The sequence below is a fragment of the Nyctibius grandis genome, chromosome 16, assembly GCF_013368605.1.
Source record: "Nyctibius grandis isolate bNycGra1 chromosome 16, bNycGra1.pri, whole genome shotgun sequence".
In the NCBI taxonomy this organism is placed as follows: Eukaryota; Metazoa; Chordata; class Aves; order Nyctibiiformes; family Nyctibiidae; genus Nyctibius; species Nyctibius grandis.
This window is the reverse complement of record NC_090673.1, coordinates 5,152,803-5,180,095: the sequence shown is the minus strand read 5'-3', so window position 1 is coordinate 5,180,095 and position 27,293 is coordinate 5,152,803. Positions and strand designations below refer to the sequence as shown.

Genomic DNA, 27,293 nt, shown 5'->3' with positions numbered 1-27,293 from the left:
CACTGCCCACAGCTCTGGTCTTTGTGTCCTGTCTCAGCTCTGCTTGGGTCACTGGATGTCACTGCGTCTGGCTGTAAACCAGCCCACTTGCCGGCAGTCCCAGGGGCAGGGTGGCATGGCGATGCACTGGGCAGGGAGGTGGGAGAGCATCAGCACCAGCACAGCCTCCCCACTGAAGAGGCCTCGAGCTGGCTGGTGGCACCAGGCTGTGCAGGGGGAGCAGCTGGACACAGCCAGCTCCTGCCAATGTCACTCCCACGGGGTGGCAGAGGTCAGCGGCTGTATCGCCTTTAAAGGAAAGGCATGTGCGTCCACCCCGTGCTCCCATGCGGGCTGGTCTGTGGGGCCACGCAAGCAGCAGAGCCAGGTCCTTGTTCAGCCCACCCTGTGCTGGCTGTGCCGTGACTCCAGGTACCAGTTGAAGTCACTCCCATAAGACCAGAAACGAGTCCCCAGGCTGGAGTCCACTTCACTTTTTAAACTGTTTTACCCGTTTTCTTCTGCTCACAGTGCTGGAAATGAGGTTTGCTAAAAAGTCTTTTGTAACGCCATACGTAAAACTGCTGCCATAGACATTGGACCCCCGAGTGTCATCTCCGGTGGGTCCAGTGGTGTGGAAAGGACACAGGATTTTCCTGCCGTGAACAAACCCATCTTCCTCCTAATTCTGCACAAAAACTGCCCAAGGAGCGGGGTGCCAGAGCTGGAGGAGTGTAATGGCAGGGTGTCCCCTCTCGCTGCCCAAGGACAGCTCTGCAACAGCAAAACCATGCAGCAGGGAGAGCACAGTGTGATTTGGCTCGGCCGAGAGGCAGGGAGCGACGGCCACTTACCGTCTCCCTGGGAAGATAATTATACATCTCCAATCAACACACACATTTACTGCTGTTACAGAAATGTCAAACCGCTGTCTTGTGCCTGCTGCTGAAGATGTGGTTCATCCTCCCTCCTGCTCTCCCTGGAACTGTTATTTTAGCTGGTGGCACCTGCCTAGAGCTGTATCCATTAAAAGTTCTTAATGTAACACAGAGCTGCCCACCTGCCTGAGTGCATGGCAGCAGGAGGGCTTCCTCTGTACCTGTGCTTGCTGCTGTCACAGAGGGGTAGCTGCACCCGACGTTGAAACGCGGCTGGCTCTGGGGTGGTGTGGGGCGGGTGTCGGACAATTCCTACTAAAAACCACTTTAGTACAGGTTTTTAAAATCAGGTGTCCAGCTGAGAGATTGCTGGCCAGGACACCATCAGCTTGGTCTTGCCTGTCCTGTGGTAGATCCCTTCTCCTGCTGTTCGTGCTTCAGGGCTTACCCAGCACCGACTTTGCACCACGGAGCTGCTCCCAAACAGCACCTTGCAAACCTGCCACCGGCATCAGTGCTCGGTACCCGAGCGGGGAGCTCCGAGGCGGCGGTGCAGGGGGATGCACCTGCCCCGGGGGTGGCTGCGGAGCGGATCCCGGGGTGTCCCGGAGCTGTGCACGGCAGGCAGTGCGCTACCGGGAGCCTGTCCCGTCCCCTCCCGGCAGGGGCTGACCGGGAGCGGTGCCGCTTGCTCCGGCCCTTGCAGGTCTCCAGCCAGACCCTGCCGAGCCGCCGCACCCCGCGGGTACCCGGTTTGCCCCCCTCGGTGAGCAGCCCGGAGCGGGGCGGGGCGGGTGCCGTCAGCCGCCCGTTCTCGGCGGCGGGGCGGGGAAGGGGTTAACGGCGGAGGGCCCGCACCGCCCGCCCGGCCCCGCCCGGCCCCGCCCGGCCCTACTTAAGGCGGTGGCGGGCGCGGGGCGGCTCCGGGAGATGGCGGCTCCGCGCCGGCCGAGCGGCGGGGGGCTGCGGCGGGCCCCGCAGGACGGGCGGCTGGAGGAGATCAACAAGGTGGGGCTGGGGCCGCCCCCCGACCGGACCCGACCCGACCCGTGCGGGGGCAGCCCCGCCGGGACCGGGCGGGGGGCTCCGAGGGGTGGGAGGGGGCTGGGGGCGGCCGCGCAGGGGCTGACCCGACGCCCGGCGGGGATAGGGGCTGCCGGGCGGGGAGAGGGGCGACAAGGCAGGGGCAGGTGGAGCTGCCTCGGGGGGCGATCCGGCTGGAGGGGCAGGCGGTGGCTCTGTGGGGGGGTTTTCTCTCCGTGCCCCCACCCCTGGGGTTGTCCTCGCAGGCGGCTCTCCCCCTCCAGTGCCCCGGAGCCCGGGCAGGTCCCAGAGGGCCGCCCTGTGCCGGTGGATGCTCAGTGGCTGGCTGCCATGAAAGTCCCTTTGGGAAGGTGCTCCAGGATGAATAGGAGCTATTGTTCTCCCGGAGGGATTCGGTCTCCCCTCCGCTGTATTGAGCACTTCAATTTCATCTCCCAGGAGTGAGAAGTGTCTGCTGCTCAGAAGAACTGGTTCAAGCCTTTCTAGTTTTTAATTGCGGTGGGTGAATGGCGAGCCCAGGATGGTTGGACGTCCCACAAGCCTTGGGCAGGGGGAATGGCAGCTCCTGGATTAGTGCAAAGTACACTGGGCTGCGTGCCCTTTGTGCCGGGGTCAGGCAAGGTCCCTTCCCCAGAGCTTTGGGCTTGCCCCGTGCCCTCCTTGGCGCATGGCCTGTGGGGCAGCTCTGTTGGCATCCCTCCTGGCCAAGAGCGGTTCTGAGGGTGAAAAGAACGTTTTAACCTTGAAACAACCAACAATGGGATTTCTAGGGTCATTTCTAGGTGGGTTTGGTGGTGCCTTGCTGATACAGCCAGTGGCACCTTGGTGTTACAGGTGAAGAAATCAGAGCTGCACAAGAGGAGAGCCTGGAAGAGATGGTGAGCTTGCCTTGCCCTTGCATTGCCCTGGCCCAGGGAGGGGGTTTCCCAAGCCCTGAAGAGAGCCCCAGGGCTGCAAACCAGTAAAGTACTCCTGATAAAACCTATCAGGCCAAATTCCCATCAGGCTTAATCTCTTTGTCTCATCCTAACACTTAGGTCCCTCCCAGCCCTGTTTTCCTGGCTGGTTTCTACCCCAGAGCTCTCGCTGGGATAAGGGTCATTGGCAGGCAGTGTCCTGAGTGCACATGTGCTGCTGAAGGACAGCTGAGTCCTAGTATTGAATTCTCTCTTCCAGCCTGAAGCGCTCCTCTGGGATCCCCTCTTGGCCGTTCCCCTCTTCCTGGGGAATGGCAATCACATTGTTCAGCCTCGTGCATCAAGGTGGCAAATCTAATCCAGCACAGATTAGTTTCAACCTAGTTTTACCCTCTAATGCGCTGGGCTGTGGGGAAGGAATTCAGCCTGCCGGAGAGCAGGTGCCTGCTGCTCCTGTCCAGGATAGGCAGGAGCATCCCTCAGCCCCTTCCCAGCCCCAGCAGGCAGGGGGGCTGGCGTCAAGCACTTAAACAGCCCAGTGAGAGCTTGGGCTTCTGGTTGGAGATGCCTTTTTTCAAGAGGGAGGAAAGATCTGGCTTTGCTCAGGTTGTCTTGCAGGTAGCTGGGACTTGTGTGGCTGAATTAATTGGCTTAGAAAAAGTCTCTCTGCCCAAGAAAGGCTGTTTGGGGCAGGTGTGGGGGAGAGGCTGGGGCTTATTTTTAAGCAGTTCTTATTAACAGAACATGCCCCTTAAAATGGGAGCTTTGGCAAAGGGCTCTAGGAGGAACTTCAGCCACTTGGGCTGAGTCTGAGTCACTGGCCCAGGGGACTGAATTCCTGTGTGCTATTGTGAGTGTTTGCCTTATCGCAGTCACAGCCCGGCTCGCATACAATGTGGAGGGTGGAATGCCTTAAAATATGCTCTCCTGTTGCTTCTTCCAGTCTGGAGCAGAGCTGTGACACTGGTGGGCTGTCCAGTTCCCCTCCAGTTGAAATGCAAGGGGACTGGGTCCACAGTGTTACCCATCCTGCTCTTGTACCATGCTGCCAGGGGCTGTTGGACCACTAGGCACATGTCCCTCAGCCATCATGCATGGATGTAGCATTCCCTTCAGTCTTCACCATTTCTGCGTTGCTTCTTGCTGCTGGGGAAATGCTGCGCTCTGCTCTGTCCTGCTGGTAGGTGCAAGCTGTCTGCTGTTCCTGCAGAGCAGGAATGAAGCTGTGACCTGGTGACCAGGAGATGCTCTGGCCCTGTTTTGGTTCTCAGTAATGTTTGGAGAGTTCCTTCTACAGAGGCTCTTCAGTGGCAATGGCAGGAGGTAACACGACGCTGCTCTCTGGTGACTTCTGCTGCTGGCTGAGCCCAGGTCTCAAAGCTGAATTGGGCCCTTTGTGTTGGGCTGGCAAACGATACCCATGGGTAGAAATAACTGAGATAAATGAAATTGAGTTGGCGAAGGAGAGCGAAAGAAGGAACTGGGAACATTGCTTTTCACCACAGCTCTCAATTTGAGTTGGTGTCCATGGTGATAAGGGAAGTCTGTGTCACGCTGGTTTAGTGGGCATGGTCTCTGGTGTCCCATCTGGAGGCTGTGAGGTGGGAGGAGGGGATGACAGTCACTTCTGTCCTAGTGGGCTTCCTACAAAACCTTAGTTCAGCTGCACAGAAAGGACTCACCAGCACCGTGGTTAACTGGCAGTGAAGGTTTGAGGCATTTGGATTCCCTGGGCAGATCCAGGCTCCCCTGCTCCAGCGAGGAAGGAGGGAGCGACTCCAGGCGTGTGGGCTGGAGGGGCCTGGAGCACGTGCTGCGGGGTTAGGGTGGCAGGCAGCGATCGAGCATGAAAGGCTTGGGGCTGGCTGTGGCAGCAGGAACCGGGCATCAGCTTGGGGCTGCAGTGCTTCTGGAGCCAGGCTGGCACAGCTCATCGCACCTGCAGACAGCTGGTTTTAATCTTCCTTCTGGAAGAGATGAGAGCATGCTCTGGAGGCTGGGGGGCATTTGGGTTACTGATGGCTGGGTGGACCTCCTGCAGTCCTGGTGCCCTGTGTCTGCAGAGGGGGCTGCTTTGCAGGGGAGGTGGTGGTGTGTCTCATCAATAGCAAATGATGCTGCCCCAGTACTACCAGTGCCAGAGATCCTAGTCTCTTGGGGACCCACTCCTGCCTTCCTTGTGAGCATGGATAACAGTGGTGAGGAACACGTGCCCAGAGCAGGGAACAGCCTCAGCCTTCTCTCCACTCTAACCCCTGGAGGGGTTTTGTCCTGGACAGGCAGTGCATTAGCTGTGCAGATGTTAATGATTTCTGCACTGAAGAATGTGGTGTTGTTGCTGAACACAGATCGAGTCATTAAGCTGTGTTGGGCTCGCTGGACTAGGCGGTGTGGGAGGATAGAGACAGGAGCAAGACCCTGCTGCGGGGGGCTGTTGCTGGCAGGGCATAGCAGTAGAGCTGGCTCTGCAAGTTGTGGTCTGTTCTCTCGAGTACCTGCAGGTTTTTGAGGTGGGGCTGGGGACAAGTGACCAGAACTGACCCAGGATTTCCTCTCCAGCCTGAGCAGGGTAGGGAGAAAAGTGGATAGGCAGTTTGAGAGAGTGAGAGCCTGTTCCTTCCCCCAAAACACCTGTCCTCTCTCAGTGCATAATGTTCTGCAAACTTTACCTGTTCTATTTGCTAGCCCTCAGAGTTATCCAAGGATTTGAAATCTCTGAGATCAGAGTGCTTTTTGTAAGGAATAGAAGCCCTTGTTGGGAATAGGTGCCTCATCCATGTGCTGTGTGTGCTTAAGCAGAGATGCAGGGAGCTGAAACCTTTGGTGAGCAAGAAGAGGGGGTTTCCTGCAGTTATTCCAAAGGCACATGGGGTCCAGTCCTCCCTCAAGCTGTTGGTGGGACATCTGAGACACCAGAGGCATTCCCCCTGCACTGGAATGTTAATGACAAGGTGTGGAGGGATTCAACCCATTTTCAAGCCTCCCGGCACTGTTGCTCAGATGTGGCTCTCTGGGAATTGTGTTGGTCTTCTGGGTAATGCTGCATTCGTACATGCCCTCTGAGGTGTTACTGCGTATTTAACCTTGAGGATATTCTTTTTTTCTGTTTTAGGAATTTCTCTGTGACCCAAAGTTCAGTGATGAAGAAGATCTGGAGGAGAAGTTGGCAGTGTTCAAAGGTGAGAACTGGAGGGTTTCCTTGTCCTTTCAGCCTGACTATTTCTGCTCTGAACAGATTATTTTCCTCAGCATTTGGATCTTACCAGCCTGAGATTCTCTGCTAAATACAAGTGACTGAGCTGCGATGGATGCCTCCCCCTTGCTTGTGAGACCTTCTGAAACTCCCTGGAGAGGAGGTTTTCCCACATGAGCCTTTGTGCTTCCCCCACTTGCTCTCGCAGGGCTGGGACGTGTCACCCTGCAGACATGCTGCCTGGCAGCTGCTATTACTGCAAAACCCGCTGTGTGGGCAAAACCCTGGGGAGCAGCAAAGGAGGAAGGTTTCTGTCTAGATACCTAGACAAGCTAGCTGGTATAATGGACGATGCAGTAGCTGGACTCTTTTTTCAGTGAGTAGGAGGACTTCTTCCCACAGAGCAGAGGTCTCAGCTGCTTCCCAAAGGAGTTGGGGCCTTTCTCTCCCCAAAAGTTTCTTCAGTCTGATCTGGTCCTTCCCAAGCCCCTTGGTACCAGAAGCAACAGCAGTAACGTGTGTCTAGTCCTGGCCAAAGCCTGTCTAACGCCAGAGGGTCAGCAGGTCGGGGGCTCAGGTTTGGGCCATTTGTGGGGATGGGGGATAGAGAAAAAGCCTGGAGTCCCCTGGAGCTTGTCCCCAAAGTGGTTACAGCACAAGATTTGGCAGGGCTGTTCTGGGTGCCTCCACTTTTCTTTCCAAGCCATGGCTGAAGGCAGTTGAGAAAACATGCCCTCTGTGTCACAGTGCCCTCCAGGTTTGTCCTCAGCCTGGCTCTAACCAAATAAAGCCTGACCTTGCCTGCATTTCAGGCATTGTCTGCTGTTTGCCTTTGAAGTTTGGCTTTGCAATCCAGCATGGAAGAATCTGGCTAGGTTTTTGTGATCCTTTACACTGCTGGGGACAGAGGAGCCTCCTGCGCTCCCCGTTCTTTTTCTGTTGCCTTTTGTATGGCTTTGGCTTTTGGCTGGAGCCCTGCATTATTTTTCCCCTCACAATTGGGGCTCTTCAAACATTGCAACTGTAGATCACAGGCACAGAATTCCCTGTAACGAGAGCCCTTGGCATCTCCTCCTGCTGCCTCGTGAGTTTGCCTCCGTGGCCTGTCCGGCTCTCCAACGCCTCCTCCAACAATCCACTCATTGTGTGATGATGGGGGAAGTGTTTCTTCTCTGCCGTCCTTCCCGCTGCCCTCCCCAGCCAGGCCTGAGGAGCCCCCGCGCAGTGTTTGTGTAGATGCATTTGTGAGGGGAGGGACCATGCATGGTTTTGCCCCACCAAATCCCTGCAGCTGGGATGGGAGGGGAAGATGAATGTGTGAGCCGAGGCTCAGAGCACGATGATGTAAAGCTGCCTCTGTTCTCTGAGCCTTTGGCTACGTGTCAGCTGAGAAGAAAAGAAAACATGTGCTGGGTATGGACACGGCTGAGCAGGGTTTGTGTCTCCGAGCACATGCTGGGGTGCCTGACCCCTGCCTAGGGAGGTGGCAGTTCATTTGCACAAGGTCAATTATGTGTGGGGAGAGCCAGTTCCACATCAAGCATCGCTTTGGCCCCTAAGCAATGTGTGACAGCCCCAATTTCATCTAGGATCAGTTGCTTAATGCTTGAAGGGAGACATTTATTCCTGCATGAAGCCTGAACAGCTTTGGTTTATATGTGGTACTCCTGTAGGTCTGTCCTGGTCAGCTCATGACAGTAGTAATCTACCAGCTGAGACCCAGGTGAAGACATGCCCAAGCCATTCCTCTGCCTCCTGCCCATCAGTCCAGTTAACCCAGCACTGTCCTTCAGAAGCACAGGTCCTGGGAAGGCTCCAGTGTGTGAAATATCCCCTCTTCCCTTTGGATCTCTAAATTAGCCTGGCACTTCTCTGTTCACACTCATGTGCTTGCTGGTATCCCTGGAGCAGAGGCAAAAGGTCTTTTTCCTTGGGGGGAAAGGAGCAGCCTGGGAGCTCTCGCTTAATTTGAATCCTCCGAGGCTGTTCTGGGGAGCGAGTGCTTAACTGCAGGGCAAGTGGAGATTTCTCCAGCTCGGCGTGGATGGGTGGTGGCAGCAGGCACCTTGCTCTTCTCATTTAGCAGAGCTGAGATGATGGGGGGCCCCCTGCGGCGCTAGGAGCTCTGTGGTCTGCAAGACAGACGAATCCTCGTCTGAGAGCTTAAAGCCTACATGGGGAACAGCTAGCAAGGGAAGGGGGTTAGAAAGCACAGGTGTGCCACTCCAAAGGTCAGAAGCGGCACAGGACTGAAATCCTGATTTTTCTAACTCGGATCAGGGTCTGTCTGTTACGGCATGCCAGCTTTTGTCCTGCAAAGCTAACCAGACCTTCTTAGGCAGGCTCTGCCTTTCGCTGAGGATGCTGGAGTTGTTCGGTTCAGCAAAGTTTGACAGCAGGCTGGAAAGGCAAACAGCCTGCTCCAGCATAACTGCTCCGAGGCCTGATCTTGGTTTCGCCCTCTTGATGTGGTCTTTGAGCATCTCTGCTGGCAGGTGCTGCTCTGGGAGCACAGTGCAGCGTTGGGAGGACTGTAGAGTCTGTCCCTTGCTATTGCAGGCAACTACGTCATTTAATCCCCGCTCTTAATCCGACAAGCTTCATCTTGGGAGCGCTCAGTGTTTTGTTTTCCTTGCTACTCCTTCTGGGAGGCTGTTCCAGAGCTTTGTTTTTCTGGCTGGAAACCTTTTAACACTATTCATGGCTAGCTGATACCTTGTTCTCATGCCAGTGTTTTCCTTCAGCTTAAATGAAAAGCAGCCACAATTAAAGAGCACTTAGCTCTAGAGCCCTGGAATTGAGATAAGGGTGCTAAACCCAGGTCCTGAGATGGTCTCCTTCTCTGAACTGTTTGCATTCATCAGTACATCAATCTTCTCCCCGAATCTTTTATTTCATTGCTCCAAGCAGGCAGTGCTCCAAAGCCCTGCATACCCCCCGCTCTAGCATCCTGCTAACTTGCTTCTGTGTCTCTTCCAGAGAAGTACATGGAGTTTGACCTGAACAACCAAGGCGAGATTGGTGAGTGCCTCTGAGGGATGCTGGTGTCTGCTGCTATATCTGCTGCTTCCCTCTCTGCACTCGTGTTGCTGGGGAGGAAAACCTGTGGGCTTTTCCCATGTCCAGCCTTGTTTGGATCTTGATTGCCAGCCAGGGGCTTCCTTGGCTCTCCAGCCCCTGCCTCTCAGCTTTCTCAGTCTCTCCTCCCCTGCTTCAAGATCTAAGCTCTTCTCAGTCCTATTCTCCTCCTGAGTCTCCGCTTAGCTCCTCCACTTCTTTCTGCTCTAAATGCTTTTTTTTCTTCTCCCTTTTTTCCCACTGACACCCTCTTCTCAATCCCCAGCATTTCCAGAGCTGGGGAGCTGCAGGGCTTGGACAATCCTGGGTTTTTCCTGGCCTGAGGCAGAAGTTGCATAAAACGATGAGCACTTGTAGTGCAGAGAAGCTCTTTGTTTTGCTGGGAGGCGAGCAGAGGGAAGCAAGGGACTTGGATGTGAGTCTGGCTCAGCTGAGCAGCCCTGGTTTGGGCCCAGAAAGCACCAATTACGTAAAGATCCAGCCTTCTGCAGGCCTGGAGCTGACACTGAAGTGTAATCACTCGCATGCTGTGCCCTTCCAGGAGACTGCTGCCTCGCTCCCCTCCTCCACCAGTCCTCGAGCTGAAGTAAAGCCTGCGGGGAGCTGGAGGAGCCCTGACTCAGGGCTGTGCCGCCATTTCCGGAGGGAAGGGGCCGCGGTCACAGCAGGCAGCCAGAGCAATGGAAGGAAATGGCCTGTGGCGATGGGCAGGGGCGCCTGCTCCCCACAGCCTGTTTGTCTCCAGCTTTAATCCTGGTGTTGCTTCCCTCCTCCCGTCCTTGTGATTCTTGGCATCATGCTCTGAGCTAGAGAGCAGTGTCCCCACGTGTCTCTGGAGCACTTGGAGAGTTGTCTCTCCTCTGTGTGTGTGGTGCTTTTGTCTTGAGCTGCATAAATGGGAAGTGATACTCTGCACTGGGCAGTACAGCAGCAGGCTGTACTGGAAAGTTTCTCTTGGCTTTTGGCAACAGCTTAGTGCTGTCAGCCCCAGAGGCCACAGGTGAGGTGGTCTGAGGTGGGAACTCATGCCTGTATCCCTGGGATTGGTCTGTGCTCAGTGTGGTCACCTCTCAATAGCACTGATTGCCTTGCTCTTGCAGATTTGATGTCTGTCAAAAGGATGATGGAGAAAATGGGGGCTCCAAAGACCCACCTAGAACTGAAGAAGATGATCTCTGAGGTGACTGGAGGGGTTAGTGAGACCATCTCGTACCAGGACTTCGTCAACGTGATGCTTGGGAAACGCTCTGCTGTGCTTAAACTGTGAGTGTCCCTGGGAGGGAGTCGGGGAGACGCAGGACCTGAGCTGGCGTGTTGGGGAGGAGGGAAGCAGAAGCTGTTCTGCCTGGTGGAGGTGGAGCTGTGCATGTCTGGTGCCTGTGGAGGGGAGACGAGGATGCTTGTGGAGGGGGAGTTTGCAGAGAGACGTGAGAGGGTGTAAAAGCTCATGTCTGGACTGAGCAGGGGCGAGCACTCACAGCAGAGCTGCCTGCTGTGTGTTAGCACAGGCTTCCTCCCACGTGCTCCGTGCTGAGCGATTCTCCCCCTTTCCTGAGGGTGTGCAGGCACTCAGCACCGCAGGACCTCTTCCCGTCTCTTCCCTGTGGCTCCTGTTGGCTTTCGGGACACAAGCTTGCCCTGTGAATGGTGGCAGGACTTGAGCGGTGAGTGACGGTCCTGCCAACATCAGCAGTGCTGGCTCCTGTTTCCTGCAGGATGCTCCCTCCCTGCCCGATTTTGGAGAGGCGGGCAGTAGATGGAGACCAGGACACATGCTTGAAACAGCTGGCTTGTGCTGGGAGAGGTTTTCGGCAGTACAGGCTGCCAGCACTAGCCTCCCACGGCCCCCTCTGCCCTCTTGACAGGGCTCTGAAACTCCTGCTGTAACAAATGGCTTCCGAACACTTGCTTGGCTCCATCTCCACCCCGTTGAAGCCTAGCTTTTCCTTTCACAGCCATGGAGGCTGGCCCTGCTTTTGTGTCTGTAACCACCATGAATAGGAGCTACTCCTCTCCATCCCCCTTGCCCCTTTCTGAAGGCAGCTTTAGAAACGCAGCCAGCTTTCAAGGCAGGTTCGGAGAAAGGATCTTGCTCCCACCTCTCACGTGGTCCCTCTAAGCCAGTACATGCTTGCATGTGATGAGTCTCTCCTCTCCCCACCGAGTGCCCTGTGTGTTGGGATGCTCCTCTTCCAAGCAGGCACAGCCTTCTGACACCCCTGTCCCTTCTCTTTTTCTCCATGGAAGCAGGCTGAGCCTGCAGCCCGTCCCATATCTTTCATCCTTCCTCCCAACTGCAGCAGCTTTCACAGATGGGTCCCTTCTTTTGCTAACAGACACCCCATTGTCTGTTGGACTCTGTTTAGAGCAGGAGCAGAAATGTAAAACTTGTCCCAAGAGCAGCGCAGTCCTTTGATCCAGCGTGGCAGCTGGCATTCCCAGCGTAGCTGCAGTCCTCGGGGAGGAAGACAGTGCTGGTGGTTGCAGAATGCTTGGGATTCTTCTAGCCGGTGTCTTGCTCTGTGTCTCTGCCCCCTTTCCTGGCTGTAATTGCTGTTGCTTGCTTGGTATTGGCTTCTGAATGTTCTGCTGTGTGGTTATGTACGAGGTGGGCCAGGGACAGTATTTGCTTTTACTCATCAAGAGCACTTGTGTGCCCAGGGGATTTTGGAAGTGTCTGTCTAAATAAAACCTGCTAATCCTTGGGACTCTGAGAGGAAAACCAGCAGAAGCTTTGGGAAGCTGCTGCTGGAAAAGCAGCATAGCCTGCCAGACTGGCAGCACTGCCCTGCGTTGGCTTTCCCTCCTCTGTTAATGATCGGATGCCCTTTGCGTAGAAGGCAGATGCTATTTTTCCGCAGATAAGATAATCCCACCCCCAATGATGGGTAAAGATGCACCTGCTTTTCTCATTCGTATTATCTGTTGTGTTTTGCAGGGTCATGATGTTTGAAGGAAAAGCCAATGAAAGCAACCCAAAACCTTCTGGTCCGCCTCCAGAGAGAGACATAGCCAGCCTCCCTTGAAGAGGACTGGCTGAAAAATTGGCACTGTTTGCTTTGCTGGTCTGTAACAGAGGTTACCTGTGCTTTGTTACTCTTTACTGTGGACAGTCCTAGTTTTCAACTAACCTGCCTTAGAGGAACAGCAAGGGAAGCTGGAGATGCCCAGCTCGTGTCTTTCTGCTGCATCCCTTAGCCAACGTGATTTGTTAGACAAAGGCTGTAGCACCAAGTGTAACGTGAGACCAAAAAAAAAAAAATCCTGTGATCTTACTCTTTCCTCTGCCCTTCCTGCATTTCTCAGACGAGGAGCTGCTTTCCTCCCAGCATATGGATTCAGAGCTGTGCCTGTCACGACAGGTTCCTAAAGGGCCTTGCTGCCAGACATTGAGCACTTCTCTGGCAAAGCCCCTGACAGCAGCTTCATGGGTGCAAAGAAATAAGTGCCTTCTCTGCTCCGTCCTGTGCTTCCTGACATTAGACTAGTTCTTCCCTTCCTGACCTCACCAAAACACGAGTCGGGCTTCCACCTCTGTGGCCTAATCACATGCTAGGTGAACGTGGGAAGGTGCATGGACGCCAGAGGTCTGCCTGCAGGGCCTTTGAGCTTGGAGGTGGGCACGGCTGACAGCAGGGACAGCTTGTGTCGCTCCGTGGGTTTGTCCTGCAGTCAGATCTCGATGGGTCCAACACCAGCCACTGCAAGTGATGATGATTAAAGCTGCCTTAGGGACCCCCTTCCTGATAAATCTCTACTTGGATCCAATCAGGAGCATAACCTCTGAAGGGGTGGTTGTCCGTCCTGCCCATAGAGCGCAGAAACAAGCCTGCTGTTCTGCCTTTGCCGCCCCTCAGGAGGCCCAGGGGAAATTGAACCTCCAGGTGAAAGGAAGCTGGGTGACAACTGTGAGCCCTGCCAGACCAATTGCAGATGAGGATCTGTCTTCACGCAGCTGCTCTGTCCCTCTGATTTTTGCTGACCTCCCTCTATGCGTTTCACCTTGGTCCACTGGGACTATCGGGTACATTTCCCTGATGGATAAGCCCTCAAGTCTGCAAAATAAGAATGGCTGTAAGTGTGGAGTATGAGCTGGGATCCAGATGTAGCTGAGACTGTGCTATCCACACTCTGGTTACTGCAGTGATTCTTCCTCTATACACAATTTCTGGAATCCAGCTGTTTGCTCTTTGCCCTTTCCCTACTCTTTTCTTAAATGTTCTTGGCAGCTTTTAACTTTTTTTAAAAATCATGGTTTAATAAATAATTTTTTTTAAGGAAATAGAGATGATTACTAGGCTGATTGTTCCTGCCAAAAGCTGCACTTTTAAATAAAAAAAAACCATTCTCACTACTGTTTGCATGAAAACCAAAACTGTAATGGAGAGAAAAAATTATGAGCAAAAGCAGCACCAGTCCACTTTAAGGACTGAAAATAAATCTTTTAAGCTACACTGTGTGTCCAGTGTATTTAATTTAGCTCCTCTGAAGCTTGGTCCATATGACTGGTTGCAGATTAAGTGAGCTGGTTTCCAAGTCTGTTAATATAAACCCTTAAACAGATCCTGGAGATAGATTTGGACTGTCTAGATCTGATCTTTATCTGTAATACCTGACTGAATGCCATGGAGTTTGTGTTATGAAATGCAGAGGCCACCTCCTGAAGGCTGTGGGTTTTTTTTTTTACTTACTGAAAGCAGGTGGTGGTGCTTGTTTTAAGGAATAACTTGTTTATCAAGAGCAGACACTTGTAATGCTTCTATTGAAGGAGTATTTTTCTTTCATCCTCTCTGCTCTTGAAGCAATTGCCTGAGGTTTGTGTCTGATGTGAGTTATAAAAATGGAGACCAGGCTTCCTGGGGGAATGACGGGGTCCACTTTTTCCATGTCTTCCTCAAAAGGACAGAATTGCCCTCAGATTAGAGCCCTGTGTCTACTTTCTGCTGCCTGTCAGCCTCTGGGAATGCACCTGCTTTTCTGGGCTGTGTGTGTTAAAGCTGTTGTTCAGTTACAAAATAAAGGGAGCATATTACAAAAGGGAAATTCGGATGTGGTTTGCCAGATTTCAGGTCACTGCCCAAAGCCATCACTGCTTTTGTCTCTGTGGAAGTCCTCGTCCTTCTGGTCCTGGAAAAGACAAGCACAACCTGCTAGAGCTGGAAACGGCCTTTCTCAACACGTCCTTGTCCCCACAGGGCTAAGTGCTAAGGTGATGCACGCCCTGTGCTGGCCCTGGGTGGGGGGTCACCCCCCTGAACCTGAGGCAGGAGGGAGCAAGGAAAGACACCCAGGTCCTGCTGTGACTGAACGAACACGCGACTGCTTCTGTGGGGCCCTGGAGCACAGTAAGGCTGTCCCCACACACAGCGTCTGTCTTTTTTAAAGGAAAGTGTCTGTGCTCGGCTGCACGTAACTGGAGGTGTACAGGGACTGACCCTGAGCACTGGCCCGCGTGCTCCCACTGCAGCCCACGCTGAGGGAGTGGGATTGGTTCGAGCTGCAGCGGCTTTGGAGCTCTGCTGTGGGACACCCATGGAGCCCCTTACCAAGGGCTGAGGGACAGGGTGGAGGCCTGCCAGCCTCGGCCACTGCGCAGCTGGCAGAGCCGGCCTGCTGGCAGCCGGGACCCATCCCGTGTGGGGTCCGTCCCCGCAGGGTCCCCGGAGCATCCCACCGGGCCGGATCTAGTCAGGGCGGAGCAAGCCCGGCGGGCGCGGCCTGCAGCACCCAGCGCCATCGGGGCAGCCCCACCTCAGAACATACGGAAAACAGGGTTTGTTAAACACAGCCGCCTGCTAAGCCCAGACGTGCGGGCAGGTTTGTTAATCACAGCCCCTTGCTAAGCCCGGACGTGCGGGCAGGTTTGTTAATCACAGCCCCTTGCAAGGCCCGTACGTGCGGGCGCGCTCCCCGCCGCGGGCGGCTGCCGTTTGCCCGCGCGCCCCGTCTCCGCGGGGGCGGGGCCCGCTGGAGGACTGAAGCCGCCGCGTACCATCGAGAGCTGTGGCTAGAGCGGCCCCGGCAGAAGCGGAAGTGAGCGCAGTCTCGTGCGCGCGGGGATTTCCCGGCGGTGAGCGGGGGCGGCGGAGGGGCGCGGGCCTAGGGGGCTGCCGACGCCGCTATGGGGGACGATACGGACGTGGTCCCGGAGCGGGATATGAAGGTGAGGGGCGCGGGAAGAGCAGGTGGACTGTGAGGGGGCGGCCCGCGGCGGTGGGGGGTTGGCTCGGGCCGGGGGGGAGTTGACAGGCGGTTTGGCTCGCGCCGGGAACGTTGGCTTGGGCCCGGAGGGGGGGTGACGGGCTGTGTGTGTGTGGGCCGACTCGGGCCGTGAGGGGAACGGGGCTGGGGAGGGCTTGGCCTGGGCTGTGGGGGATGATAGGCTGTGGGAGGGACGTGGCTTTGGCCATGGGGCTGACAGGCCGGGGCGGGGGGGTGGTGGGGTGTTGGCTCGGGTGGTGGCGGCGGCCTTTTGAGGCAGCTTTGAGGGTTTGTGGCGCATTTGGGGACTTTTCGGCAGAGTCTGGCACAAGCCTGTGGAGTGGAAGAGGGAGGGGCTGGCGTGGCCTGTGATGCAGGGGGGCTTGGTAACGCCCGGGGGAGGAGAGGCAGAATGTGAGAGTTGGAGGAACTTTATTTTGGGAGAGGAGTGACGTGTTTACAAGTCCTCCTGTCAGCGTGCCTTGTGCGAGGCGTTTCCCTTGCTTTTGGGAACAGCACGTGTGGTTGTCTGCTATGGGACAGTGTAAACTGTGTGGTGCCAGCCTAGCCCATCGCTGCGTCTCCGGGAGTGTTACTGTGACGCTGTATGAGCAGGGACCGGCTGGGACGGATTCCTGCAGCCCACGTGGATCTTTGTGCAGCTGCTTTCTGCTGAGGCACCTTCAGAAACGAGGGAGTTGGGCTGTTTGTTTTGTAGGAGTTTCTGAGTTCTTCAGCCTCCTCAGGTTACAGGAATGTAATTACTCGGTGCTTTGGCAATAATTTGGAAATAGAACTCAGATGCTTGATTTTGGTTGCTGGCATTAGATCCAGTGCTATGTTCAACAATTGGCACCTTGGGAAGAGAGACTCATTCCTAAGGGGAAGCTCTGTTTTGCATGGTACTAGTGCAACTGCTGTTTCTTAAATCAGTGTGTGTTTTTTGGAGTTTTTCTCTGTCGCTCTGCTTTTCTCTTCCTCTTTTCACAAAAGGACAATGTAAATTATGAGAGAAACGAATGCAAAAAATAAGTCTAATTATACAAAGTAATGACTGGGGGTGGGTGGAAGGAATAACTGTATCTGGTCAGTGTGTCGTAAATTACAGCAACAAAGAAAGGTGCATCTAAGCAGATGTGTACTTTGCAGCTTTGCAGCAACAAGTTTTGTTTAATCGTGTTGTATCTCTGCTTTATTCCCTTCTCTTTTCTTATGTATCCGTTGGCTGGTTGAGGTGTGTTTCTGAGAAGGTTAGATGTCCCAGACAGATTCAACTCCTACAAGTTTTATGAACATAGGTACTGGGTAGTAGAGACATTCAGCCAATGGAAAAGGTGTGGTGTGGTCTCAGTCTTTCTTAGATGATACAGAAAATGTGATGGGATGGCCTGTGACAGCATGGGTGTGCACTCTGCCTTGGCCAGTGTTGTGCAGCTCTCGTGCAGAGACTTCTCAACTTACTGTTTGAGAGAGACTGAAGTAAACTATTCCTGTTTGCCAGCATATGTACAGCTACTTCTCAACTCTCTTCCACCAGGATTTTCAGTTCAGGGCACTGAAGAAGGTCCGCATCTTTGATGCTCCGGATGATCTTCCCAAAGAGCGCTCCAGTCTCCTTGTGGTGTCTAACAAATATGGGCTGGTCTTTGCTGGTGGAGGAACCAGCCTGCAGATCTTTCAAACTAGAAATCTTCTCATGCAAAACCAGCTGGGAGAAGATCCCAATAAAATTGGTAAGGCACACTAATGTCTCATGGTCTTTGCAGAGACAGCTTTACATGGGTTTTTATGATATGGAGCTCTTGGCTTCTGATACAGTCCTTGCCATGCTCTTTCATGCATTTGAAATTACCATGTTTTCTTGTGTGAGGAGGCAGGAACGGTATTTGCGGTACCTCTAGTTGAAATGAAGTACAGTTGTTGGGAGCATGTCACCAGGATGCTCTGTGCTAGCTGCTGTTCATGTGTCATTCAGCTTTGATCACCTGTGCTCAGTGCCATACAGAGAGGTTGACTTTCCCTAACGGAGAATGTGCCCCCTTCCTTGCAGCCACACACTGTCTCGATAGCCAGTCTTTGAGCTGTGAACCTGTGCATGCCGCAGGGATGCGTGTGAGTGGAGGGACAGAGTTCTTGCACTGCGTTATCCACTCTGACTAAACGACTGTCCTGCAAGGGAGAAAGCAATCGCTGTTCCACCACCTAAGTGCAAAATACACCTAAGTGCAAAATGGTTTTCATTCTCCTGTTGTCCTTAGTAACTGTACCACCCGAGGTATTCATGTGTATACATAAGTAAAACCAAAAATCTGTCCACTTGTTTTTCCTCTGGCTTATTGAGGAAGGAAGGTGGAATTTTCTTTTCTTAGGAATTTGGCAAGTCTTGGGACTGTATTGATAGAGATGAAGGGGTTTGCTGTCACTCAGGTTTTCTACATGTTAGCTTTGACAACTGCTGTTGATAGGACTGGTGATTTTTGCATAAGCTTGTTCTAACGGTATTGTTTTACAAGAACAGTTCTTGCTATTTAAATTTGTCCCCTTCATTCTATATTCCTTTCCTTTTGTCTTTTAAGTGGAGAATGTTCAGAGTACCTTAGTTCCCATGAAGTTTCCTGTGCAGCACCTGGCTCTAAGCTGTGATAATCTCACGCTGTCCGTCTGTATGATGTCCAGTGAGATTGGTTCCTTCATTGGCTTTTTTGATGTCCGCACATTCTTAAATCAGGTAAAACATATGCAAATTGGTTTTTAATTTTTTTTTTCAAGTTACAGCAGGAGGAGAAGCATACCTCGGGTGGGATTCTGTGTTTCTCTGTGGGAGATGTCTTGTAAATGATTTGTTCAGTAAACTCAAAATCTGCTTCTTATTTTTATAAGTCATTAGTTTATAGGAAGGTCAAAACCGCTTTGGATTATGACTTTGGGAGAACTTGGTTTTGTGCTCAGCTTCAACCATCTTATGTATTTGTCTTTCCTAAAAGGCAAAACAGCAGAAACGTGCATTTGCTTATCACAAACTGGCCAAGGACTCGGGAAGTGCGGCAATGGTCAACGACCTGAAGTGGAACCCTGCTAGTCCCGCCATGGTGGCCATCTGCCTGTCCGATGGCAGCATCTCTGTCCTGCAGGTCACGGACTCTGTGAAAGTGTATGCCACGCTGCCTTCCTCTGTAGCTGTTACATCTGGTGAGTGGCAGCCTCTGATAGCATACAGAATGTCAGACACTGAAGAATAGAAGCAGATAGATAGGTGTGAAAAGGCAGGCTGTTTGTCTGAGGAGGAGGTTTCTTAAAAAAAAATCCTTTACAAAAAGGAAGGATTTAAACTCCCTAAGACTCAGAAAATGTGTTGCAATGTAACTTCTCTTTCCCAGTTGATTGGAGGAGCTGCATCTTGTGAATTAGTTGAATGTGCTCACCTGTGGTTTGTGCTGTCTCAGGCTTGACTGGCATTTCCAAGGAAGCATGTGAATAAGAGTTGTCATCTGTTGGTGTTTCATCTGTGCAGTCTTGCTTTCTCTGTGACTGGATGACTCCCTGTTTGTTTAATTCAGATCCATGTTTTTTTTCCAGGGGAAAAAAATTGTGGTTTTAATTTATTGGTCGTGCTTTTATGGGGCATTGTAACTCTCCAGTTCCTTAGTGCTAATGAAATTCTCTTTCTTGCTTAGTGTGTTGGAGCCCAAAGGGAAAACAACTGGCTGTAGGGAAGCAAAATGGCACCGTGGTGCAATATCTGCCTGTAAGTATTGTTGCTAGTAAGGCCTTATGTCTAATCACTAGTTTGCAATATGCTTTATTTTCTTTGCATCACAAGCTATGGAATTTGGTCAGGTGGCACATGGTATGAGCCGTGTGAAACTGCCCAAGCACCTCAGTAGTATTGAAGTGTCTTAGACCAATACTGGGTTTAGTTTAAGGTTTGCACCTGCCACTGAAAAGTCATGGTTTCAGTGGCACATGATGAGTGTTAATGAGCAGGTGAGTTGCTCTAAAACAGTTCTCTGGGCTTTCTGCAAAACTTGCAGTTAGCTTTGTTTGTTGGTTGGCTTTTTCTTTGTATTTAAGAGTAGCTTTATTTGCAGAATCTGCAGGAGAAGAAAGTAATCCCTTGTCCTCCCTTCTATGACTCGGACAATCCTGTTAAAGGTACATCTTTTTATTTCTTTTTAACTTGTTTTCTGTTTTAAAATATTTTTACTCATTCCTCCTCATACTGTTTTTAGTTATAGCAGCTGTGTACTGGACTGGTTACGTAATTACACTGTGATTTTTAAATATTTGGAAAAAATTATTATATGCTTTATCTCTGGGTTGCGTAGAAAAATTACCAGTCAGCCAGAGTCCTTGTCTATTTCTAGAATGTTGTAAATATGCATTTTAAAAGCTATTTTTCACTCACTGGTGTGATAGACAATACTGTCACAAATAATCTCCCTTTAGCATGAAGATTTCTGGATATAAATCCCATTCTCATATTTTGTGTGAGTTTAATCTCATAATTTTGACTCTTCAATAAAATGTCAAAGCAGTAAGTTTAGGAAAGCAGAAACCCTTCATTTGGATATGCCAAAACATCATCCATGTTTGGAAACACTGATGTTGTCTTGCCTGTGATACTGTCAAGCAAATCAATACATTCTTTTGGTTTGTGTTTGAAATTTCTGGGATCAAATAGTTTTTCCCCTTCACAAGATTGATGTTCTGCAGACAGATCATTGAAATTCTTTATCTTGGTAGTTTAGAAGTTAGTGACTCCTCATTTGTTTGTTTGTCATTTACTTTTGTGTGCTGTGCACAGTTAAAATCGATATATAAGGAAGGATCATTCTGAAGTGTTTGTGGCTGAGGTAATTGTTTCCCTCTCTTTCAGTTTTGGATGTACTGTGGATTGGCACATATGTCTTTACTATTGTATATGCAGCAGCTGATGGGACCCTGGAAACACCTCCAGAAGTGGTCATGGCCGTATTGCCCGTAAGTGCCAGCAAGTCAAAACAACAGAAATGTTTGTTGCTTGTTCTTGACTTGTCTATTACAATGGCAAGTTGCTTTTATTATTCACATTGACATCATATAGAATTTGAGTTTGTTACTACTGTAAATCATGGTTTTGGGGTTGGGGAGGATTGAGTGGAGGGAGTAGTATCCACTTGAAAACCAATCAGTAACCTATTCTTTGCTGAGATCAAATTATGACATGAAGACTTTTAGTCTCTGAAGTAAACACTTGGGAAGTAAACCTTACTGATGTAGAGTCCTGATATATTTTTTTATTTGTTTAGCTTAGGGAGATTTTTAGGCCTGATGATATGCTCTTATTTAGTATTAGGTTATTTATTGCTGGGGAGGTTGTGAGATCTAAACTCCCTGGTAACCTCTTTCTTGTCTTTTGGAAGAGGGTTTTGGTTTATTTGCTTTGTTCTTTGTTCTTCAAGTGGTCTCATGATGCCTGTTCTCTCTTGAAGCATGTGGCAATTATTGTTGTACCCTGATGCAATCATATTTACGGGAGATTACTTGAGTTCTGCATTGGAAGGTAAATTATCATTGTTGGCCTTACAGAAAAAGGAAGAGAAGCGACCAGAGAAGTTTGTGAATTTCATGGAGCCTTGCTATGGGAGCTGCACAGAGAGACAGCATCATTACTTCCTCAACTACGTTGAGGAATGGTGAGTGGCAGGAATCATGGCAAAGTGTTTCCCTTGTTACGTGTGTCTGAGTGATCAGTGCTTCTCAGTGTATTGTGTTGCTTCCTTTTGTAAACTTTGTAATACCTGAGTACAGGACAAATGAAATTACTATTTTGCAAATGCTTTGTGTAAGTACAGCTAATTTCTCCTGCATGCTTTATCTCCATCCCAACATACTCATTTGTCTGGTGAGAATACATATTATTGTTTAAAATCTGTCGTAACAATTTCCCTTGAGATTGTAAGCGACAGGTTGGGTAGAGCATGATCTTTTGTCACGCTTAGTTGTGTATCTTGTGTGAAGAAGCTGTTCCTAACTTTTCAGCTACCTGACTTGGACCGTCATTATTTATGATGATACAGTGGCTCTCAAATCACTGGTTGGCAAAGGGTTTCAACCCCTGGTGACTAGTTTTAAAGAAAAAAAAAACGTTCTACACTGATGTAGCAAATCATGTTTCCCTCATCTTGGGAGGAAAAGTCAGTTTCATATTGTTGTAACTGTACTCCTAGTTACAAATTTGTATACATGATAATGAATTGTGGAGCTGGGGACCTTGCTGTGGATTGTTATGTTGTTTTTAACCTATTTGTGTCCGTGCTTACAGGGATCTAGTTCTGGCGGCTTCAGCAGCTTCCACAGAAGTCAGCATTCTTGCCAGGCAAGGGGATCAGGTAATATTTTTGTTTCTGTTGCATTTGTGCATATGGACCTCCTCTTCCTTGAAAATCTAGGCAAGTATAACCCCTGTAAGTCCTGGAATATTTTTAAAAAACACCCCAAAGCCAAACAAAAAACCCTTTCTTTTTACATGTAAGTTGTACAGAATCTTAAGATAAACTTGATTCTTAGACGAACAAGAGATCTGAGTGACACAAAAGAGAAGGGATAAACAGAAACACAGTATGTTGTGAACCAAGTACCAGAAGTCTATTTTTCATTATTCACTTGGCAGTCTCAAAATTTGGTCAAGCTCACTATAATAAAATGATTCATGTGAGGTCATCAGTTAAAGTTAAACATTAAAACTGTCTGACCTTAACTCTGACATGCAATGATGTGTGAGAAGTCACACAAGTCTGTGAAGGGCCCTGATACTTCTGGCATTTGTTAATCTGACAAATTTAAGTAGATGCTCTCTAGCTTTGTTGTAGTCTTATCTTTCAACTGTAGTAGGCTAGAGTTCTGAAGAAGGCTGATCACAGGAAAGCAGTAGTCAAAAATAATAATCTTACTTTTTGCAGACCTGGGAATCGTGGGTTTTGGAGGACTCCAGCAGAGCAGAACTTCCTGTGACAGATAACAGCGATGACTCTCTGCCTGTTGGCGTTGCTGTAGACTACACCAGTAACATGCCTATCCCAATCAGTAAGTCTTTCTTGTGGAATAGTCCAATAATAGCAATATATGAGATATTTTTGAGGGACAGCCTGGTTCTCAGGGTTCTAGATTGTTCTGAAAGGGATACTGACACAGAGAATCCATTGTGCCTTTTTATACCAAGCCCACAGCGCATGTGGGCTTACTTCTGTGTAAGGATTCAAATGGCAAAGTGTTAAATCCAGTTCTTCCTCAGAGCTTTCAGCAGCCTGGGATACTATGCTAACAGACATGGCAAACAAAGCACCTGAGTTATGTCTGTGTTTCACAAAGCCAGGATAATAGTGAGTTTAAAGGAGTCATATTCTGACACCAGGGATTTCAGACAGCATGTGAGGTTTTCTTTATTCTTGTAGCGTATGTCGTTTTGCAGAACTGTTTTGTGTGAAGTACATTTGCACTGATCTACAGGAAAAGCTGGGTTTATTTCAAAGCCAGAAAAAGCAAAGATCATCGAGGTGAATGCATAGGTTTTAATTCTGCATTAAAGCACAGGGCCTGTACTGACTGAACCCTGCTGTGCCCTACATATAGCCAGTTGCATTGTTGCTGTACCTTCCCTGCTGCCTGGAGGCTCTTCAGAGCCACCTTGTCAGGGGCTGAAGCTGAAGACACATCTGAGCTATTGTGTAGTACCTCAGTGAATTCTGAAAACTCTCCCTTGAAACCCAGAGACAGATTGAAATAGAGATGCCTTCAGGCAAAGCGGAAGGTACTGCAGTCAAGAGTTCCTGAGGAGCACAGGAGGGTGCCGATTAACTGAGAACTTCACCTGAGTGAAAACCTACAGTAGGGAATTGAGGTCAAACTTTGTACTTGAATGCAAAATTGAATTTGAAGCATTTTCTTTGTTAATCTATACAGTTATTGGATTAAGGAATCTGTCAGGACAGCTTTTTTTAAGACCAGGTTGTGCTGCCTTAGAGTTTTTAGAAAGGCTTTTGGAGAAGATTTTTGCTAACACATTCTCTGTGTTCTCACAGAGTGCAATCAGCTCCGTTTTGGCTGCACATTAATTAGCTTTGCAATTCACAGCAAGTTTGGATTGCAAAGAAACCTCATTTGTCCTGGAGCTTGTTCCCATGTGGAAGCTGCCCTTCCCTACCATTCTTTTCCTGAAGAACCAATAGGTAGAAAAACATCACCATCCACTGCACTGCCCGACAAACAAAGCACCGTGATTACAGCAAATTTTTCCTGCATCCTGGATTTGTTGGCTTTTTTTTTTTGTTTAATTAAGCACAGTTAAACCATTATAGAAAATTTTTTAAAAATACAGGGAGTGGTTTGGAGCCTTTAACTGTGCTGAGAATATTTGAACGGAAGCAGACTCTAGGCTCAAAGCTGCAGCTGCGCAAAATGCGAGTATTTTATATCAGAGGTTCAGATCATCAGGATGTTTGTTTGATGTTGGCTTTCTTTAAAGTTAAAAAGCTTCTCTTTTGTACTTTATGTATATGAATGTTAATGATGTGACAGGACCCGATGGAATGTGGGGATTGCTGAATGGTGTAGAGGATTGAAGGAGGGAGCAGCGTATAGGGGAAGAAAAGGGACTGCTTCAAATTATGAAAAAGCTTGGCACAGGAATTCATGGGTGAAAGCTGGGCTTTGTCATTCAGGAGATTACATTTGGTTTTCAAAATAACCCTTCATCTATGAATTTATGAAACATGAAGTTGGGGATAGGAAGGAATAAAGAAGGGAAAAAAGAGAATTGGGCATTCATGGAGAAGCAAAGGAACAAATATGCAAGTGAAAGCAAGAAGGGAGAAACGTAAGAAATATTGTGCTAATCAAGTCACATGAAGGTGCCAATGCCAGTAGGAACAGAACAGGAAACTTTGGCTGCAGGACTTACTTATGTGGTCTCTGGCAGGTGATGAGAAGACCCTTGCCCCAGCTCCAGTTCTGATCCTTCTCTCTACGGACGGTGTGCTCTGCCCTTTTTACATGATCAATCAGAACCCGGGGGTCAGATCGCTTATTGTGACCCCGGAGCCGTTGCTGTTAGTAGGGGAGAGAGTTCCAAAGTCGGCAGGTAAGTGCTCTGCTGGGTTAGGGAAACACTTGCATTTGTGAATCTTTGTCATCTTCATCTGTAAGTTTGGTAGTCAGACGTGTATGTGGTCACAGAAAATATATCTCTTTCTTTATAATGATAACAGGGAGCAGTTCTTGGGTGTTTTGTGCTCCCAGGGCTGTTCTGTCTTTTGCGCATCAGTATGAAATTAATCATTATGGGGGATCTCAAGCACCCTGCAGACTGTGCACTTAGACTCTACTGTGCAGTCAACCTTTGGGGAACAGGGCCAAAGCAATTCTAGGAGGCCCTTTGCCCAGCTTTGCGGGGCATGACTGGAACTGCAGCAGTGATGGCCGGCTCTGCTTGGGGACAAGGACCAAGCACTATGCAGACCCAGGGCATGGTCTGTGTGCTTCAGAGAGGTGATGGTTTTCCTCCATATGTTTTGCCACAGGAGGCCATGATATGAACTAAGGTGTTTGGCTGCAGCAAAAGCTTATTTAAACAATATCTTTCTGCAGCACTGTGAGAATTGTGTTTGCAGGTGCACAGTAGTAGTTTTATCTGAGTTATATAGGTGCTGCCATATGCAGTGTGAAGTAGGCAGTTGCCTATGCTGGGGTAGGCAGGTAAGCTGATTGTATTTCTTGTCTGCATGCACGCAATAATAGTTGGAAACCCACCGTTTACTTCCCTAAGCCCAAATTTGCTTCTCTTTCCCCAAACAGAATGCTTTTATTTGGCAGCCTGCCTCTCTGCAGCACTGGCTGGCTTGCATGCTGACAGCCTGTTTTATTTGAGAGGGCAGGAACCTCACCAAAATCAATGGAGAAAGGTGAAGCCTTTTCACAGGAAATTCCAGACAGCATTAATCTGGACAGACTGTAGTATTGATCGTGCCTTGGACTTTGTGCAGTTTGTGTATCACTTACTGGGTTTGGGGACTGGGAGCCCGGCTCTGCCATCTCTCTTCCTCACTGTATCGTCTGTCCAGTGAGCGAGATAGTGCTGAACTGTCCCCATCAAATAGCATTTGGCCTTGCAATACCTTCTGCCATTAGTCAGTGCAGCCAAATGAGTCTCTTCCTTCCCCGTTTGTCTTTCTGCAGGAGGTACTGCCACAGCTCCAACCACTCCTGCAACTTCTTTAAAGCCTGACACAGTACCAGGTGTTGCTCCTACTGTGCCTGCCTCAAGTCAACCTCCTGCAGCGGGTGGAGCAGCTGCTTTTTCCTTTATGCCTTCAACTGTGAAGATTCCTGGCGCTACGGGCAGTGATACTCTGCCTTACCCCTTTGCCGCTGATGCCTCCAGGCAAACCTTGGCTCCCAGTCTGGCTGGAGCAGCAACGTTCTCTTTCTCCTCTGATTCTCCTAAGACATCCGTGACTCCTGCTCCTTCTGTAGGCACCACTACAGCTACTGCCACCTCCTTTTCGTTTAATTCCATGAACTTTAAGCCAGCTACAGACAGCTCACCTGGGCCACCACTCTCCACAACACCTGTTGCACAGAAGTCATCTTTTGCCCCTTCAGCTTCTTCAGTCAAAGTGAACCTCAATGAGAAGTAAGTAGATAGAGTAGTTAATGCAGTGTCTGGATACTTGTTAAATTGCTCCAGGTATGGACAATATGTGGTAGTTGTGAAGGTGGTTTCTGGCTTTTTGCCCTGACAGCTGTTCCCCATGCTCCCAAGAAAGCACAGAGGAAGCCTCTCTTTATCCCAGACATAGCTGTCTTGGCTGTGAAAACCCTCAGTGCTTCCCATGCTAGAGGTTGTGTTCATGGGCAAAATATCAGTCAAGGCCAAAAATTTACCAAATTGTCAGAGACCTGTTTTTTTCATCTCTTTGCTTCATAGGCATCAAATGGTAATTCCATGCCTTGTTTTGATGCAAATCATGGTTAAAGACTCTTGGGGAATGCTGGGATTTTAAATCCTTTATGCCTAGGACTGGTTTAGTGTGGTGGTGATAGCACAAGTTTCTTTGTTTGTTGAAGGTTTCTTACCTCCCACCTAAAGAGTAACTCACAGAGCTGAGAGGAAGCTGTATCCATAGCTGATGGATTTCTTTTCCATCTGGCACTAGGAGAAGGTGCCAGACCTTTTGGTTTTGTTCTTAAATGGACCCTTGGTCACTGAACACAGGATCTGAATTCTTCAAAGCTTGTTCATGCCAGCGGAAAGAAAACTAATATTGATTAGAAACTATGCAAAATGGATTTGAGTGGTGAATGTTCTCAAATTTCATATACCCACTCTTCACTCCAACTCCTGAAACTTGCTCTCTTTTTTAGAAAGAATGGTTTAAAACACAGAGCTATGTTAATTGGAGCTGCTTTCTGTGGAGAGCAATTTTCATGTAAATGCATCCGAAGAAATTTGTGATGGTTCAGATGATTATTTTTTAATTAGAAAAATCTTTACTACACCAGGATCTGATGATAGCTCTTACGGGTTTTTAAATTTGATATTTTGTGTATAAAGCAAATGATATGCTTGTGAATTGGCTGAATATTTAATTTGGCTGTCTTGAGGACCTGAGTTTGCAGATGAATGGAAGTTCATGTTCTCTTGCAGAATTTCTGTTTGAGCCTTGCTGCAAGGATGGCACTGAAGGGCAGCTCCAATTAGCTATAGTTGGTGCTTTGGTGCAAAATGATGAGGTGCATTTTGAAGCAGGGCAGTACCTTTTCCTGGCATTTGGCTTTTGCTCACTGTGTGAGTCTATGGTAGCAGTCTTTGTCATTTCATGTATTCAGAAATGATCCTGAATAGCTCCTTCCCACTGTCTCCAGAAGCTACACTTGTAATTTTTTATCTGGAGCTTGAGTTGTGGCTGATCCCAGAGGATGCCAGTTCATCAGAACTTAGTGCTTCATTTTGGATGGAGGGAAACA

The 27,293-nt window shown here is 49.7% G+C and overlaps 2 protein-coding genes across 7 annotated transcripts in view; both read left to right on the top strand.

Annotated features, from left to right (window-relative positions):
* The first annotated feature begins 1,777 nt into the window (after positions 1–1,777).
* On the top strand, positions 1,778–13,543 carry AIF1L (allograft inflammatory factor 1 like). The gene is made up of 5 exons (XM_068413968.1): positions 1,778–1,865; positions 5,931–5,997; positions 8,991–9,032; positions 10,190–10,352; positions 12,028–13,543. The coding sequence occupies exons 1-5, from the start codon at positions 1,788–1,790 to the stop codon at positions 12,113–12,115; spliced, it is 438 nt and encodes a 145-aa protein (XP_068270069.1). The 5' UTR covers positions 1,778–1,787; the 3' UTR covers positions 12,116–13,543.
* Positions 13,544–15,173: 1,630 nt separating this feature from the next.
* The window catches only part of NUP214 (nucleoporin 214), a 44,152-nt gene continuing 32,032 nt past the window's right edge, over positions 15,174–27,293 (top strand). For all 6 annotated transcript variants that reach the window (XM_068413989.1, XM_068413990.1, XM_068413991.1 and 3 more), the window contains exons 1-12: positions 15,174–15,252; positions 16,828–17,023; positions 17,867–18,018; positions 18,275–18,479; positions 18,965–19,035; positions 19,379–19,442; positions 20,167–20,270; positions 20,859–20,965; positions 21,595–21,661; positions 22,232–22,355; positions 24,247–24,408; positions 25,503–25,959. In XM_068413989.1, coding sequence (XP_068270090.1) covers positions 15,211–15,252; positions 16,828–17,023; positions 17,867–18,018; positions 18,275–18,479; positions 18,965–19,035; positions 19,379–19,442; positions 20,167–20,270; positions 20,859–20,965; positions 21,595–21,661; positions 22,232–22,355; positions 24,247–24,408; positions 25,503–25,959 — 1,751 coding nt within the window. In that variant the 5' untranslated portion in view covers positions 15,174–15,210. The remainder of the gene's footprint in view (positions 15,253–16,827; positions 17,024–17,866; positions 18,019–18,274; positions 18,480–18,964; positions 19,036–19,378; positions 19,443–20,166; positions 20,271–20,858; positions 20,966–21,594; positions 21,662–22,231; positions 22,356–24,246; positions 24,409–25,502; positions 25,960–27,293) is intronic.

What these genes read in the sequence shown, in the direction of transcription:
- AIF1L (XM_068413968.1), top strand. Translation starts at nt 1,788, where the DNA reads ATGGCGGCTCCGCGCCGGCCGAGCGGCGGGGGGCTGCGGCGGGCCCCG. An exon ending in GAACAACCAAGGCGAGATTG is followed by an intron (nt 9,033 to 10,189) that starts GTGAGTGCCTCT and finishes TTGCTCTTGCAG; the next exon opens with ATTTGATGTCTGTCAAAAGG. An exon ending in CGCTCTGCTGTGCTTAAACT is followed by an intron (nt 10,353 to 12,027) that starts GTGAGTGTCCCT and finishes TGTGTTTTGCAG; the next exon opens with GGTCATGATGTTTGAAGGAA.